General features: G+C 44.1%; 1 protein-coding gene across 2 annotated transcripts in view; it reads right to left on the bottom strand.

Annotated features, from left to right (window-relative positions):
* LOC126248353 (importin-9) overlaps positions 1-15650 on the bottom strand; it is a 160215-nt gene that overhangs the window by 53246 nt on the left and 91319 nt on the right. For both annotated transcript variants that reach the window (XM_049949267.1, XM_049949266.1), the window contains exons 9-10: positions 15236-15485; positions 14781-14928 (exon numbers count right to left, since the gene is read on the bottom strand). In XM_049949267.1, the coding sequence (XP_049805224.1) occupies positions 14781-14928; positions 15236-15485 (398 nt within the window). The remainder of the gene's footprint in view (positions 1-14780; positions 14929-15235; positions 15486-15650) is intronic.

Genomic DNA, 15650 nt, shown 5'->3' with positions numbered 1-15650 from the left:
ATACAGTAAAATCCCACTTTTACACTTTTCAAGTGACTAAGAAAATGCTGTATGATGGAGGAAAATGTAAAATGTGGGAAATTATGTTTTAAGCTGTAGAAGTTACACATAGGATACCCCCTTGCACTTTACGTATGATGTGTACATAACAGGCATCAAAAGACTTGTCAGGGACTTTTTTTATTACCTACTAAAGGTTTATTATCTAATAAAAATGGCTGATGTAAATGGAACTGGTAACTGTCTGGGAAGTAGGAACATTTGATCCAATTTCATATGTCATAATCTATGGTTTTGAAAGTCCGCAGCTGTCGTTCATTATTTAAATAATAAATACCACACTAGTTACATTTTTTTCATGCTTAGCACGATACACTTTTAGAATTTTTTTTTCTTGCTGTCACGTGCAAATACATACTTTGTGTGGTGTCTGAATATGTGTTATTCTGCATCTCTTCCACTGTAGTCTTCTTTTTGAGGTTATTAGTTACTGTGCCTCATCAGTTGTGTAGGAACATTTAAGGCAACTTTATTTATAAACAATATTTTTAGCAAGCTGGTAGCATCATAAATATAATTAATTTACAATACACTTCTACACCTCTTTCAAATGCTGAGGACTTTTACTATAACAGTGTGCACCTGCCCTGTTTAAATTTCTGAGAGAGCAAGTTTAACAACCAATTTTGGGGTTTTCAGAAGGTAACAACAAACACAACATACAGTAATCTGAATAGGACTGCATATCAGAATTCTGCATAGAACTGTTATCTGCAATGATTCCAGTGCGTTTCCATTTCAGTGTTCAGACAACATGGGCTCTGACTAGAGTTGCTACAGAATAGGGAATAAACCGAACAGACACTGCCAAGGACATCCTGCTTTCAAACTAAGGTAAGTACATGCACACACAACATATGTAATATCAGTCTTCCAGTTCACTACAAGATCCATTATTTGGGTTCATGTTAGAATGCTGAACAGCTTTGGAAACAGGTACAATTCCACCAACCTAAGATGTAACTTCAAACTGAATGGAAGTTACGAGACTGACACCCATAGTGGATTGGAGTAAGGGCACTATGATATGTAACACATTCATTTGCAGAATTTGGCAACTGAAGTTAATTTTTGACCAATTAAATTCATCTACATATATTCTTTCTTTAGGAAAGTAATCTGAATGGTATAGTTTAAAAGTAAACTATTTGCCACAGTTGCCCTATTCGGTGTGTAAAATTACAAAATTATGAACAGTAACTCATCACTAGAATTCTGTTAAACAATGAAGCATGAAAAAAATTGCAAGATGTGTAATAAATTGCTAGAAACACTTTAGAACATACAACTGTATCAACACATTCATTGGTGGTTATTTATATGCACTGCTCCATCTGTAGAATTAACGTAGGTCCTATTATCTTGTCAATTATACTTCCTGCTATACTGAAAAACCTTTTGGTATTAATGGCTTGTGGCCTGTGTCACCGAGTTAGGTTTGACAAGTTCCCTTACTGGAAATACATCTACATCGTGCTCCACAAGCCACCTAACGGGTATGTGGCGGAGAGTACTTCTGATACCACTAACCTACCATGTTCCGCTCATAAGTGGCACGTCGGAATAATGATTGTCAGTAAGCCTATGTTTCTTGAATGTTCTTGTCATTTAGCAAGACGCACGAGGGAGTAAGTAATATGTCGTCGGATTCTTCCCAGGAAGTTCTCTTGAAATTTCAATATTAGACTGTGATGCACAATTTCTCTTTTGTATTGTCTGTCAGAGTTTGTTTAACATCAATGCACTTCTGCCAACTAAATGATCCCATGACAAAACTTGCCACTCTTTCACTGGATCTTTTCTATCCCTTCTATCAGTCGTACCTGGTAAGGATTCCAAACTGATGAGCAGTACTCAAGAACTGGTTGAACAAAAGAACTGGTTGAACAAGTGTCTTGGTAAGACACTTCCCTTGTGGATGAGTTACATTTTCTTAAGATTCTTCCAATAAATGTCTGGCATCTGCTTTTCCTACTATTTAATGTACGTGGTAATTCCACAGAAGATTACTAGAGATAGTTGCCCCTTGATGTTTTACAGTAGATACTCTTCCCAGCCATTTTCCATCATCAATAATTTAGTTGTACAGTAGTGGATGTCTTTTCCTATGTATATGCAGAATGTTAAATTTACTTTTGTTGAGGTTCAACTGCCAGTCCCTTCACCATTCATCAATCCTCTACAGGTCATTGTGCAAATCTGTACCGTCTTCTGGCATTGCTACTTTCTTAGAGCTGCATCATATACTAACAGTTTTTAAGAGCTTCTTATGCTTTCTACTAGAGAATTTACATATCGTAAACAGTAACAAGCCTATCGTATTTGTTTGGGGTACTCCAGAAATTACCTTTATATCTGTAAATTTTGTTCCATTAAGAGCCACATATTGAGTTATTAAGAGCCACATATTGAGTTATATCTGCAAGGAAGTCTTGAATCCAGTCACAAATCTGGTCCAATACTCAGTATGCTCTCATTCTTTTCAGTAATTGCGGGTGCAGGAGAGTGTTTAATACCTTCATGAAGGCAAGGATCATGACAACTTGAGTGCTTTGCCTACAGCACTATGGATCGCATGGACAAACAGAGCAACCCAAGTTTCACAGGATCACTGCCTGTGGAATGGAAATGTATTTTTTATAGAGGAGATTTCCATTCTCCAAAAGTATCAATTCTTGGAGTGTGAAACATATTCTACAATCTTACAGCAAGTTGACAAAACTATAGGCCTTTACGTGCATCACTTACAGCTCTTTTTGACAGTGGCAATGACCTGCACTTTTTTTCAATTTGCTAGATACCCTTCATTGCTCCACTACCATCTCAATGTTCATATGACTGATTGATTGTTTTGTTTTAGGGTGCAAAAAACAAGTGAGGTCATACGCGCCCAAGTCAAAACTAAGTAAAACTTAGGAGACATCTAAAGAAGGCACATGGAAAAAGGGCTAAAAACACCATAAAAAATGGAGATCCAAAACTACAAATTAAATGGCCTTCACCATATTGCTTCAGTGGATAACAAGTAAAATGCAGGCTACAGCTCACGTGTCATTTGCTAAAACATCTGATAAATCATATGGCAAACCCAAGATGGAACGTAAATTATTTAAAAAAGGGCATTCCAGCAGGTAGTGGCGGACAGTCAAAATTTAGGCGTAATACATACAAAGTGGTGGGGCAGCGCCATTGAGCAAATGATGATTGCTAAAAAGGTAGTGCCCAATACGCAGCCGAGTTAGAATAATCTCCTCCTGGCGGGAGGACCGGGGAGGAGGTCGTCCAAGGCGCCAAGAGATGCTTAAGAAGTCGAAGCTTATTCCCATGGAGGGAGGACCATTGGCTATGCCAAAGGGAGACCACTGCCTGACAGATGGCTACACAGAGATCATCGGAGGGAATAGAGGTATTCACGGGCTGAGGTAAGAGGACTGCAACCTTGGCAGCAGTGTCAGCAGCCTCATTTCCTGGCAGACCGACATGACCAAGGATCCAAAGAAACATGAAATTGGCTCCATCAAGAGTCAGTAAATTACAGTGTTCTTGGATGGGAAGGAGGCCAATATTCACTCCGTGTGCATACTGGGGGGAGTCATCCAAGATGTGGAAAGAGTCCTTCCGGATGCCATGAAGGGTACAGGGTGCAGCCAACTGTAGGTGGTGGCTCATGTCGACACTAATGACCTGTGTCGCTATGGATCTGAAGAGATTCTCTGGTTTCCGGCAGCTATCTGAGTTGGTGAAGACTGCAAGTCTTTTTAGCGAGATGAAGGCAGCGCTCACTATCTGCAGCATTGTCAACCATACCGATTGTGGACCTTTGGTACAGAGGCAAGTGGAGTGTCTGAATCAGAGGCTCAGACGGTTCTGCGACCGTGTAGGCTGCAGATTCCTCAATTTGCGCCATAGGGTGGTGGGGTTTCGGGTTCCGTTAAATAGGTCAGGTGTCCACTACACACAGGAGGCGACTACGGGGGTAACGGGCTGTGTGGCGTGGACTGGGAGGTTTTTTAGGTTAGACAATCTTGGCAAAGATCAAAAATGGCTCCAGTCAAAGGGAACAGGGCAAAGAAACGACGAGAATCGACCAAGTAACAGTCTACATTGTAGTTGTAAATTGTCGTAGCTGTGTTGGAAAAGTACCAGAGCTTGAAGTGTTGATAGAAAGCACTGAAGCTGAAATCGTTATAGGAACAGAAAGCTGGCTAATGCCGTAGACAAACTCTGTCAAAATTTTTACAGAGGCGCCAACAGTGTTCAGGAAGGATAGATATAAATAAAGTAGGTGGTTGTGTGTGTGTGTGTGTGTGTGTGTGTGTGTGTGTGTGTGTGTGTGTGTGTGTGTGTTGGTAGTTATCTTGTAGTGAAGTTCAAATAGATAGTTCCTGTGAATTACTATGGGTAGAGGTTATACTCAAAAACCGTACCAAAATAATAATTGGCTCCTTCTACAGACGGAGGACATCAAAAAGGTGCAAAGAAGGGCAGCTCATTGTGTGTTATCGCGCAATAGGGGTGAGAGTGTCACTAATATAATATGAGAGTTGGGGTGGTAGTCACTGAAATAAAGGCGGTTTTCTTTGTGGCGATATCTATTTACGAAATTTCAATCACCAACTTTCTCTGCCGAATGCGTAAATATTTTGTGGAAACCCACCTACATAGGGAGAAATGATGATCATAAGAGAAATCAGATCGCGAACGGAAAGATTTAGGTGTTCCTTTTTCCCCACACGCCATTCGAGAGTGGAATGGTAGAGTAGTAGTATGAAAGTGGTTCGATGAACCCTCTGCCAGGCACTCGCGTGTGAATTGCAGAGTAACCATGTAGATGTAGATCTGCTGCACTAATGGATGAGCACTGTACAGCACACAGATACTTTGGAGGGCGCTGACAGTCTGAGCAGAGCACACAACTGGAAAGACTGTCACCGGATGTACTCCATGGCCTAATACAAGGCGAAAAGCTCGGCTGTAAATACTGAGGAGTGGGCCAGGAGCCGATATCAAAAGACACAGGTGCCAATGATGAATGCACACCCGACTCCACTGTTAGTCCGAGAGCCATCAGCGTATACAAAGGTACTATCAGGTAAGGAATGCTGTTCAATATGGCAGCCGTGAAAGTAAGCAAAGAAAATGCGACCATCAAGCCGTCTGTGTAAACAACTTCAGAGCCCCGGAACACGTCAACAATTGAGAGGAAGTGACAGCGAACAGCTGCGGGGTTAACAGAGTCCTTAGGGTCACGTGAAAGGTCCAGGCAAAGCTGCAGACAAGGCATACACCATGGAGACGTACGTGAACGGACTGCAAGTAGAGGTGGCAAAGGGAAGGACTCCAGTTCGGAGACAATGGCCCGCACACGAACTGCAATCGTTAGCCCTGAGCTGGGCCGCTGATGTGGGAAATGGACTGCCGCAGGTGGGAAAAGGAAACTGTAATTCGAATGCTCAGGAGAACAACGAATGTGTCCTGCGTAACTGGCAAGCAGTTGTGCACGTCTGACCTGCAATGGAGGGACCCCAGCCTCCACAAGTACACTAGTCACCAGACTCATCCTCAAAGCTCCTGTCTAGTCTAACCCCGCAGTGGTGCACAGGGTCGAGTAAATGCAACACAGAGCACTGCCCAACCATAAACCACACTCCCATAGTCAATTTGGGATTGGACAAGGGCTCTGTAGAGCCGCAGCAGCACAGAGCAATCTGCACCCCAATTGGTGTTGCTCAGCCAACAGAGGGCATTGAGGTGCTGCCAGCACTTCTGCTTAAGCTGATGAAGATGAGAAAGCCAAGTCAATTGAGCATCGAAAACCAATCCTAAGAATCAATATGTCTCCACTACAGTGAGTGGATCATCACGAAAAAGTTATGGGTACGGATGAATGGTACGATGCCAACAGAAGTGGATGATACACGACTTTGCGGCTGAAGATTGGAAGCCATGTGCTAGAGCCCATGACTGCACCTTGTGGATGGCTTACTGTAGGCGACGCTCAGCAGCACCAGTACTGGAGCAGCAGTATGAAATTAAGAAGTCGTCCGCATATAGAGAAGGTGAGACAGAGGGCATGACAGCTGCTGCTAGACCGTTAATGGCCACTAAAAATAGAGACACACTCAATACAAAGCTCTACAGGACTCCATTCTCATGGATATGGATGGAACTATGGAAGGCATCGCCTCTGACACGGAGAGTATGGAGCGACAGGAAGTTTTGGATTTTAATCAGGAGCGGGCTTCAGAGACCCCACTTATACAATGTGGCAAGGATATGATGTCACCAGGTTGTGTCTTATGCTTTATGTAAGTAAAAAAAGACGGTAACCACGTGTTGCTACCTGTAAAACGCTGTTCGGATGGCAGACTCAAGTGACAAGATTATCAGTGGTAGAGCGAACCTGGCAGAAGCTGCCCTGACATGGCGCCAGTAGGCCATGTGACTCCAGCACCCAACCCAACTGCCGACAAACCATACATTCCAGCAGCTTTCAAAGAACGTTGGTAAGGCTGATGGGCCGATAGCTATCCACATGAAGTGGGTTTTAACAGGTTTGAGCACCGGAAAGATGGTGCTCTCCCGCCACTGCGATGCGAAGATGCAATAGCGCCAGATTTGGTTAAAGATGAGAAGATGTCGCTTGTAGTCAGATGAGAGATGTTCAATCATCTGGCTGTGGATCCGATCAGGCCCAGGTGCTGTGTCGGGGCAATGTGCAAGGGCACTGAGGAGCTCCCATTCTGTAAATGGGGCATTATAGGATTCACTGTGGCGTGTAGTGAATGAGAGGACATTCCCTTCCAGCCGCCGTTTGAGAGTACCAAAGGCTGGGGGTTGATTCTCCAACGCAGAGGCTTGAGCAAAGTGCTCAGCTAACTGCTCGGCAATTGCGTTTCTGTCGGTAGATAACATGCCATTTATGTTAACAACGGGAACACCTTTTGGGGTCTGGTACCTGAAAAGACGTTTGATCTTTGTCCAGATTTGGGAAGGTGACATATGGGACCCAATGGTAGAGATGTATCTCTCTCAACACTCCTGCTTCTGTCGTTTGACAAGTTGGCGAACACTGGCATGGAGCCATTTAAAGGCTATTACATGCTCTAGGGAAGGGTGCCACTTGTGTCGCTGCAGAGCTAGCTGATGCTCTAATTGCCTCAGCAACTTCAGCGACCAGCAAGGGACTTCCTTACGCCTTGGGCACCCTAAAGAGCGAGGGAACGTGTTTCCTGCTGCAGAAACAATTGTAGTCACCTGCTCAACCATCAAATTGACGTTACCATGTGGGGGAGATTCAACAGTGACTGCAGAGGTCGAAGTTTCCCAGTCAGACTTGTTTCAAGCCCATATGGGCAGGCGTCCATTGGCCTGATGCTCGAGCAGTGACCAGAAGATGGGAAAGTGGTCACTACCACACAGGTCGTCATGTGCTCTCCAGCGGATAGATGGGAGAAGTCCTGGGCTGCAAATTGATAACTCGATGGCCGAGCAACTACCATGAGCCACACAGAGATGTGTCGCAGCCCCAGTATGTAACAGGCAGAGGTCGAATTGTGACAGTAAAGTTTCGACATCTCTGCCTCAGCCAGTAAGCATGGTACCACTTCACATGGGACTATGGGCATTAAAATCTCCCAGAAGTAGGAAAGGTTTATGGAGCTGATCAATCAGTGCAGCTAATACATTCAGGGGTACTGCACCCTCTGAAGGAAGATATACATTGCAGACAGTTAATTCCTGTGTCTACCTTATTCTGAGAGCCACACCTTTGAGAGGGGTTTGAAGTGGCACAGGTTCACTACAGACCGAACTTCGAACATAAATGCAAACTCCACCTGACACTTTATTAAAGTCGCTACGGTTCCTGTAATATCTCTTGTAACCGCATGGGGCAGGTGTCCGCATTGCCGGGAACCTCGTTTCCTGGAGGGCAATGCAGACAGCAGGTGTAAAGCTTGACAGTTGCTGTAGCTCAGCCAGGTAGTGGAAAAAACAACTGCAATTCCACTGGAGGATGACGACATCCTGAGACTGGGAAGGCATGGAACATTCAATGAGGCAGTTTACACCTCAGGGTCACCTGCTGCTACCCACTTATTGCCTGAGCAGGCTATATCCTTTGTGTCCGAGGGTCTGGCAAGATCTAGGTCCTGAACAGATACCAGAATCTCCACCCCATCCTCAGACGCAGAGCTTGTAGGTTGCAGTGGTGTGTGCCACCTCAGCTACTTTGGTCTTAGCAGTCTTCTTTTTCGATTTCTCTCTCGCTTCTCCTTGGGTTTCCCTGCCTGGGAGGACTTCACTGGCTAAGCCTCCAGGACTGACAATGAGTGTGAAGCCCTACAACCAGCTGCTTTCGAGTTCTTCAGCTACTGGCGGGTGTCATCTTTCCCACTAAAAAAAAAAAAACTGGGCAGAGAGTGACCCAAGGGACCCCTTCCTAGCGAGAGAAGCTGAAGACAACTTACGCTTCTCCGTGTAAGTGGGGGACGGACGTCCCCAACGGTTGGGGGGTGGGGGGTGTTGCACCCGAAGTAGGTGGTGCAGAAGCAACAGGGAGAGAAATGCCCCCCCCCCCCCATCTAGGGGGCAAGTGTAGTCTTCTGGCTCTGACAAGGGAACCTCCCCATCGCACCCCCCTCAGATTTAGTTATAAGTTGGCACAGTGGATAGGCCTTTGAACAACTGAACACAGATCAATCGAGAAAACAGGAAGAAGTTGTGGGGAACTATGAAAAAATAAGCAAAATATACAAAGTGAGTTGTCCATGCGCAAGATAGGCAACATCAAGTAAAGGGTTAAATCAGGAGCGCTGTGGTCCCGTGGTTAGTGGGAGCAGCTGCGGAACAAGAGGTTCTTGGTACAAGTTTTCCCTCGAGTGAAAGTTTTAATTTTTTTTATTTTCAGACAATTATTATCTGTCCATCCGTCCAATGCGAGGTAACTGCGCCGTAGTATCGGGCAAGGTAGAAGAATCTTTTTACCCGTTCGCCAAGTGTACACGTTAGGTGAGTCGACAACATATTCCTGTCAGTGACACACATGCCGTCACCAGTGTCTTATAGAATATATCAAACGTGTTTTCCTATGGAGGAATCGGTTGACCTATGACCTTGCAATCAAATGTTTTCAGTTCCCGTTGGAGAGGCACGTCCTTTCGTCTACTAATCGCACGGTTTTGCGGTGCATTCGCAAAACACAGACACTAAACTTATTACAGTGAACAGAGACGTTAATGAACGAACGGACAGATCATAACTTTGCGAAAATAAAGAAAGTAAACTTTTCACTGGAGGGAAGACTTGAACCAAGGACCTTTCGTTCTGAAGCTGCTCACGCTAACCACAGGACCACAGCGCTCCTGAGCTCACACTCTCCTTGATGTGGCCTATCTTACACATGGACAACTCACTTCGTATATTTTGCTTATTTTTTTCATAGTTCCACACAACTTTTTCCTCTTTTCTCGATTGATCTGCGTTCAGTTTTTCAAGGCCTATCCACTGTGCCAACTTATAACTAAATCTGAGGGGGGTGCGATGGGGAGGTTCCCTCGTGAGAGGTGACGGGTTGGCAGAGCTGATGGTGCCAGAACTGTTGTAGTGGCGCGTAATAAAATGTCCTTTGTACTTGATGTATGGGTTCAAATTTTCTCTTAGCCTCAGTGTAGGTCAGTCAGTCCAGGGTCTTTTACTACATGATTTTCTTTTCTATCTGGAGAATCCTGCAGCCTGGCAAGGAAGGTGAATGGTGGTCTCCGCAGTTGACACAGATGAGAGGGGGGCACATGGAGTATTGCGATGTGATGGGCGTCCACTATCTTGACTTGTGACGCTGGAAGTACAGCGGGAAGACTTCCAGTACTTAAAGCACCGCATCGGGGGAGGGATATAGGGGTCGACACCACAGTGGTAGACCAACTTTACCTTCTCAGGTAATGTATCACCCTCTAACATCAAGATGAAGGAACCAGTGGCGACATGATTATCCATCGGAACCCGGTGGACACAGCAGACAAAATGTACACCTCGCCACTAAATTGTCACGCAGCTCATTGTCGGACTGCAAAAGAAGTTCCCTGTGAAATATGATACCCTGGACCATATTTTAGCTGTTCTGGGCCATGATGTTTACAGACACATCCCCCGGCTTGTCACAAGCAAGTCATGTCCGTGACTGGGCAGAGGATGCTGTTTTGATGAAGACTGACCCAGATCTCATTTTGGACAAGCCCTCCACTTCCCCAAACTTGCCCTCTAAATGCTCAACAAAAACTGATGCTTCATTGTCATGAAAGATTCTGCACCAGCTCTCGAGCATACAAGGTACCAGGGCGAATAAGATCCGCTGCCATCCTTAGCCTGACGTTCCTCCCATGGTGTGGCCAGGGAGGATAACAATTTGGGATCATTTTTGTGCGTAGAATTAAGCTCGTAAATGCTTAGAGATGGCTGGTGGTTCACCACCAGCAAGAGATGATGAAGCATACTTCATCGCATGTAATCCTCCCTGATGCCACCCACTCCAACCAGGGGCCCTCCCCACGAGCACTACTCAGCCGCAGCAAAGGCCAGTTTTCAGGATGGCCATCGTTGTAAGTCCCGGTGCCCCAGGGAGATGAGCATCTGCCCCTTGGTATACGTGTGGAGTTAATAACGCAGGCATCAGCAGAGCGATCCCTGTGTGGTCAGGGGGGCTACAACCTACAGGGTACATGGTGGCACCACCACAACAGACTGGCTACCATGCTGGATATCAGGTGCAAAGAAATCCATGGTCATTATCGATGCATATAGCAACACTGCATAGTGCATGGAGGAAAACTCACATAGAAAGGTGTCCTTGCCCATGAGATGGAGAACGGGCAGGACTGGAATGCGATGACGAGAAAGTGGACTAAAGATCTCTATGCACGATGGACACGATGCACCATGTAAGGCGTCCTTCCCAATTGGCTCGCTCCTCAGGAAAATTTTGAAAAATGGAGGTCAAACCCTACAGAGGACCAACATATAAAGGTTGTGACTTGTGAAATTCCTTTTGGTAGCCTCTTACGTCAGGCAGCAATACCTCGGGCCTATTCTGACCCCTGGACCCACAGTGGGGGTGAATCCCGGTCTCAAGTTTTTATAGCACGACTCTTCCAATCTATCCCTGGCATGTTGAAGTCACCCCCTATTAAAACAGCATGAACAGGAAAATTATTAATGATGATCTGTAAGTTCTCTCTTAAGCAACTATATAAGCCAACACAATACAGCTGAAGAGGAAACATTATCTCTTCTGCAATCAGAAGTAAAAAACAGTTCCACTATTGCTGCTACAAATGGCAAGAATCTTCAACACACACTTTTGAAGCAAAAGTCGCATTTACAAAAATATTCATGCATTGGAAGTAGAGTGAATTGTGAGAAGTAAAAATCACTAGACCCCGATGCAAAACTGTTGTGTGTCAAGGAAAGTGCCTATTGTAATAAGAAAGACAACAGAAATATACACTCTTGATTTCAGCAACGTAAGCTGCAGATTTGAAAGTATTTCTTTATGATGAAATGGTAGCTTACAGCACTGAATCAGCGAGATTCAGCTGTTTCTTCTTCTTCCTCCACACACACACACACACACACACACACACACACACACACACTTATTTCACGATTATGTCTCAACAATTTACTAATGCTTGGAATGCAAAAATTAATAAATATTTCCGTTGTTAAGTAGAAAAGTAATTGAAACCAATGTTACAGCTAATGCAGCTTCCAGCTTTTTACAGACAATTCTCTGTGTCCACTCACAATAAGCAGTCCCTAGCCTTATCATACTGCGTGTGTGTGTGTGTGTGTGTGTGTGTGTGTGTGTAAAAAAAAAAAAAAGCGCCCTGCAAGGAGAAAATAACTACTTGGCTCTTGAGTAATTTGGTAGACACTCATCTTAACAGCTAAATACACAGGTATAGTTTACTTTTCACCACATCATGCATTCTATGACCAGAGGTTGGCAGTAACAAGGGACTGTCCTGCCAATCCACTACTGGCTCATAGCCTCACCCTTTGCTGCACGCCCAAGTTAGTGTCATCATAACTGAGCTAGCTTGAGAATATGCCACAATGACACCAGCAAATCTAACTGTGGCGTTCACTCTTGAGCCTTTGTGGGGTTACTAGTTTGACACAGTAAGATTGTTTATGATGAATGTGCCTGTGTAACAGACTAGTTTCCAATACCATTTGCACTTGCGTAAGAAAGCTAAGTAAACAATCTTTCTTACATATTTTGTGTGCTTCTAATTATTTTGCTCTGTATCAGCACCCACTTATTACTAGGCATCTGGTCCTGGATGGAAAACACCTGGCAACGAGACTACCCACAGGTGTTCCAACTTTGGCCTGCACTTGCCTGTATTTTCTTACTTTTCTGGTGTTAATTCAGTTTTTCAGTCACTCTGGACACTTTACATCGTAGCTTTTGTGTTTAGTTACCATGGCTAGTTCTCCGCAAGAACTGTTCATTACACAGATTGTTCAGTTTCAGACACAGCAGAGGCAGATTTTTGACGGAAATGACAAGACTGCTGACAGTGCAAGCTAACAAGTCACCTTCTGCAGCACAATTTGGAAATTTATGGTAAGGTCTTACAGGACCAAACTGCTGAGGTCATCGGTCCCTAAGCTTCCGCACTACTTAATCTAACAAACTTATGCACAGGACAACACCCATGCCCATGTCAGAGAGAGGACAAACCTTTGACAGGGGGAGCCCCACAGACCGTGACGACACCCCATGTGGCCCCGCAGCACAGCCACAGCCAGTAGCACCTGTTTCCACACCACCACTAGGTGCTTTTGACAACACACAAGGAATGGTTCAAGTATGGAGTACAGCTCAGTACATCACATTGAAAGTAAGAACAAGCAACATTATTTTCTTGCAACAGTATGTGTCACTGTGCAGGCTTGCCTGCGAAATTTTCCCCACGTCCCACACTCAAAGCATTCCTTGTGAGAATTACTAGCTGTGCTGGACAAATACTTTGATGAACAGATTTGGCATGGATTCTTTTGATTTGTTTGGTTTTCACATTCAAGACAATGTTCTCTCTGAACACACTTGTGCCTATGGACAAGGTAGCTGAATTGTGTTGTGAATTTAGTGACTTTTCAAGATGACCAAGGCAAATTTACTAAATTTGAGGTTCACATTACCATGAAAGAAAACACACACACACACACACACACACACACACACACACACACACCAACCGTCTTGCCAAGCGTGGCCCATCCCTCACACTATCGGATCAGAACTCTTATCTTGGCAGAACATGTGATTTCCCCTGCAATAGCCAGACAGGGGGCTTCACCTTACTCATAATAAGGGAACCTTCAGGCAGGTTATGATTATGTGAAGATTTCAATGCAACAGTGTAAATCCATGGCTTGAGGTACTCATGGACAAACTTTGTGTAGTTCATTTCATTTCCAAGCATCTTCATGATGCTTATTTGCAGCTTCCTTTGGATGAACAGCCCCAACAAGTTTTTGTGGTCAGCACCCATGTGGGGTTACTTTCTTTGAGGATGTTCTTCAGCAGTGCATCTGCAACTGCAATTTTTCCATATTATTGTTAAAGCCTTGTGCCAGAGACTGAGCTCAAACAATGAAGGTGGCTGGCTATATGTGTGCTACTGTGAAATTGTGAATAAGTAACAAGATGTTCAACGTCCACATCTCATAACGGAACATGGAAGTCTGAGGCTTGCTCACTCCGTAAAGCCGTATGAGTGACGATCTGTGGAAGATCTTATGACAGTACAATGCTGGTGCACACCTAAGTGTTTTGGAGCACACTGTTCAGCACAAATTGTTCAATATGGGGCTCTGCAACAGATAGTCTGGTGTTACAATGATTATCCCACAAAATGGTCAATTACGACTACAGTGAGCATGGGATCAGATATCAGAGTCATTGGAAACTTATCACCTCACTGGATGAATCTTGTTTCTTGTTGCACCAGGTCAATGGTAGTGTTCAGACACTGTCATCCGAGTGAAAAGCTGCACCTCGCCATAGACAGGCTAATGGGGGCAATTTTACACTAGTGGGGTATGTTCCCAAGTCTTCCATAGGACCTGCGGTAGCAAACAAAGGCACAATAACAGCTGTGGACACTACGAACATTATAGAGGACTACCTGAATGCCTTTACGCTTAAAGGCTTCCTCAACAGTGATGGCTTCTTCCAGGAAAACAACTGTGTCACAAGGTCAAAATGGAGCAACAATGGATGGGGAACATGATGGAGAACACATGATGATTTTACCACCAAATTCACCTGATTTGAACACAATGACACACATCTACGAAGTATCTGGCACCAGCTCTGTGTACTATAACAGTATCAATAACCAACATTGCCATATTTTGGAACCGGGTGACCACAAAAACCCAAAGAACTATGTTGTACCTGTATATTTAAAGAAGAGGTGATGTTTGCCAGCTGACTCACCCTCTGGCAGTGTCCAGAAATGTTATTTTTGCTGTGTTCAAGCAGGTAAAATTACAAAACTTGCAGTGGCATGCGATCACTGCAATGTTCAGATAGTTAAATGTCATACACAGTTAACACTGAAGACATGTAATAGTCACCTTTAGTATGTCAAGCATTAGACAGCTAGACATGACAAAGGACACAGCTACACATATTTATAACTTACCTGACAGCAGATATTCTTATTTGATGTGCCTGGTTAGCCTGTAAACCATTGACAGTAGCTTGTAAGAACTGCTCAAGCAGAGTTGGTGACATCAATTTGGCATACGAACTTCCAACACACAGGCACCGCCCCAGCAGGTATGGAGAACCTAAAGAAATAAGCAGTCTTCATAAGACCTTGGCTTATGTGTCATCATAAATCAAATGGTAACAAACAATTTACTATTATACACAGTTGTGTTCAAAGAGGAATAGGTGCTACTGATGTACAGTTTTAATGAAGTTCTTTTATAGCCCTGTAAAAGGCACCAACTGTTTTATTGTTGTGGTGATAGAGAGTCTGATCAAGGTGAAAGGAGTACCTGGTAATGCTTTGTGAACATAGGCTATAAAAGCAACTCCGACAAAACAAAAGTGCCAAGATTTTGAAATGTTAAACTATGTTAATGAACTTACCAGTTTGATTCATATCAGCAACAACAACATTTTGTAAGAACCCACTGAAGTCAAAATGCAACTCTTCACCATGTTCCAGTTGCTCCATGACCGTTTCATGAGCTACTTCCAATGCACACATGCAAGCCTCATGGCTTTTCCACCAGCTGGAACTGTCCGTATTTCTTTCAGTCTCCAATGCTTGTAAATGTTTGGTCATAGCATGACTCAGTGCTCCAATACTTTTGGCTTCAAATTCTTCAAATATTGACTAGAAAATTGCAACAAGAAATATTAAACTCACAGACTGCAATAAAACAAAAGGAAAGGTATCAGCAGCTGATAGCTTGCATAACGGAAAGTAAACTACAGCAATGTTGAATTTGCATTTCACCCTACAACACAGGAAATTCTTATGTAAGTAGAACTCTGAATT

This window comes from Schistocerca nitens, chromosome 3 (assembly GCF_023898315.1).
Source record: "Schistocerca nitens isolate TAMUIC-IGC-003100 chromosome 3, iqSchNite1.1, whole genome shotgun sequence".
Classification (NCBI taxonomy): Eukaryota; Metazoa; Arthropoda; class Insecta; order Orthoptera; family Acrididae; genus Schistocerca; species Schistocerca nitens.
Note: the sequence above shows the minus strand (reverse complement) of the source record. Positions and strands in the feature narration are given on the sequence as shown.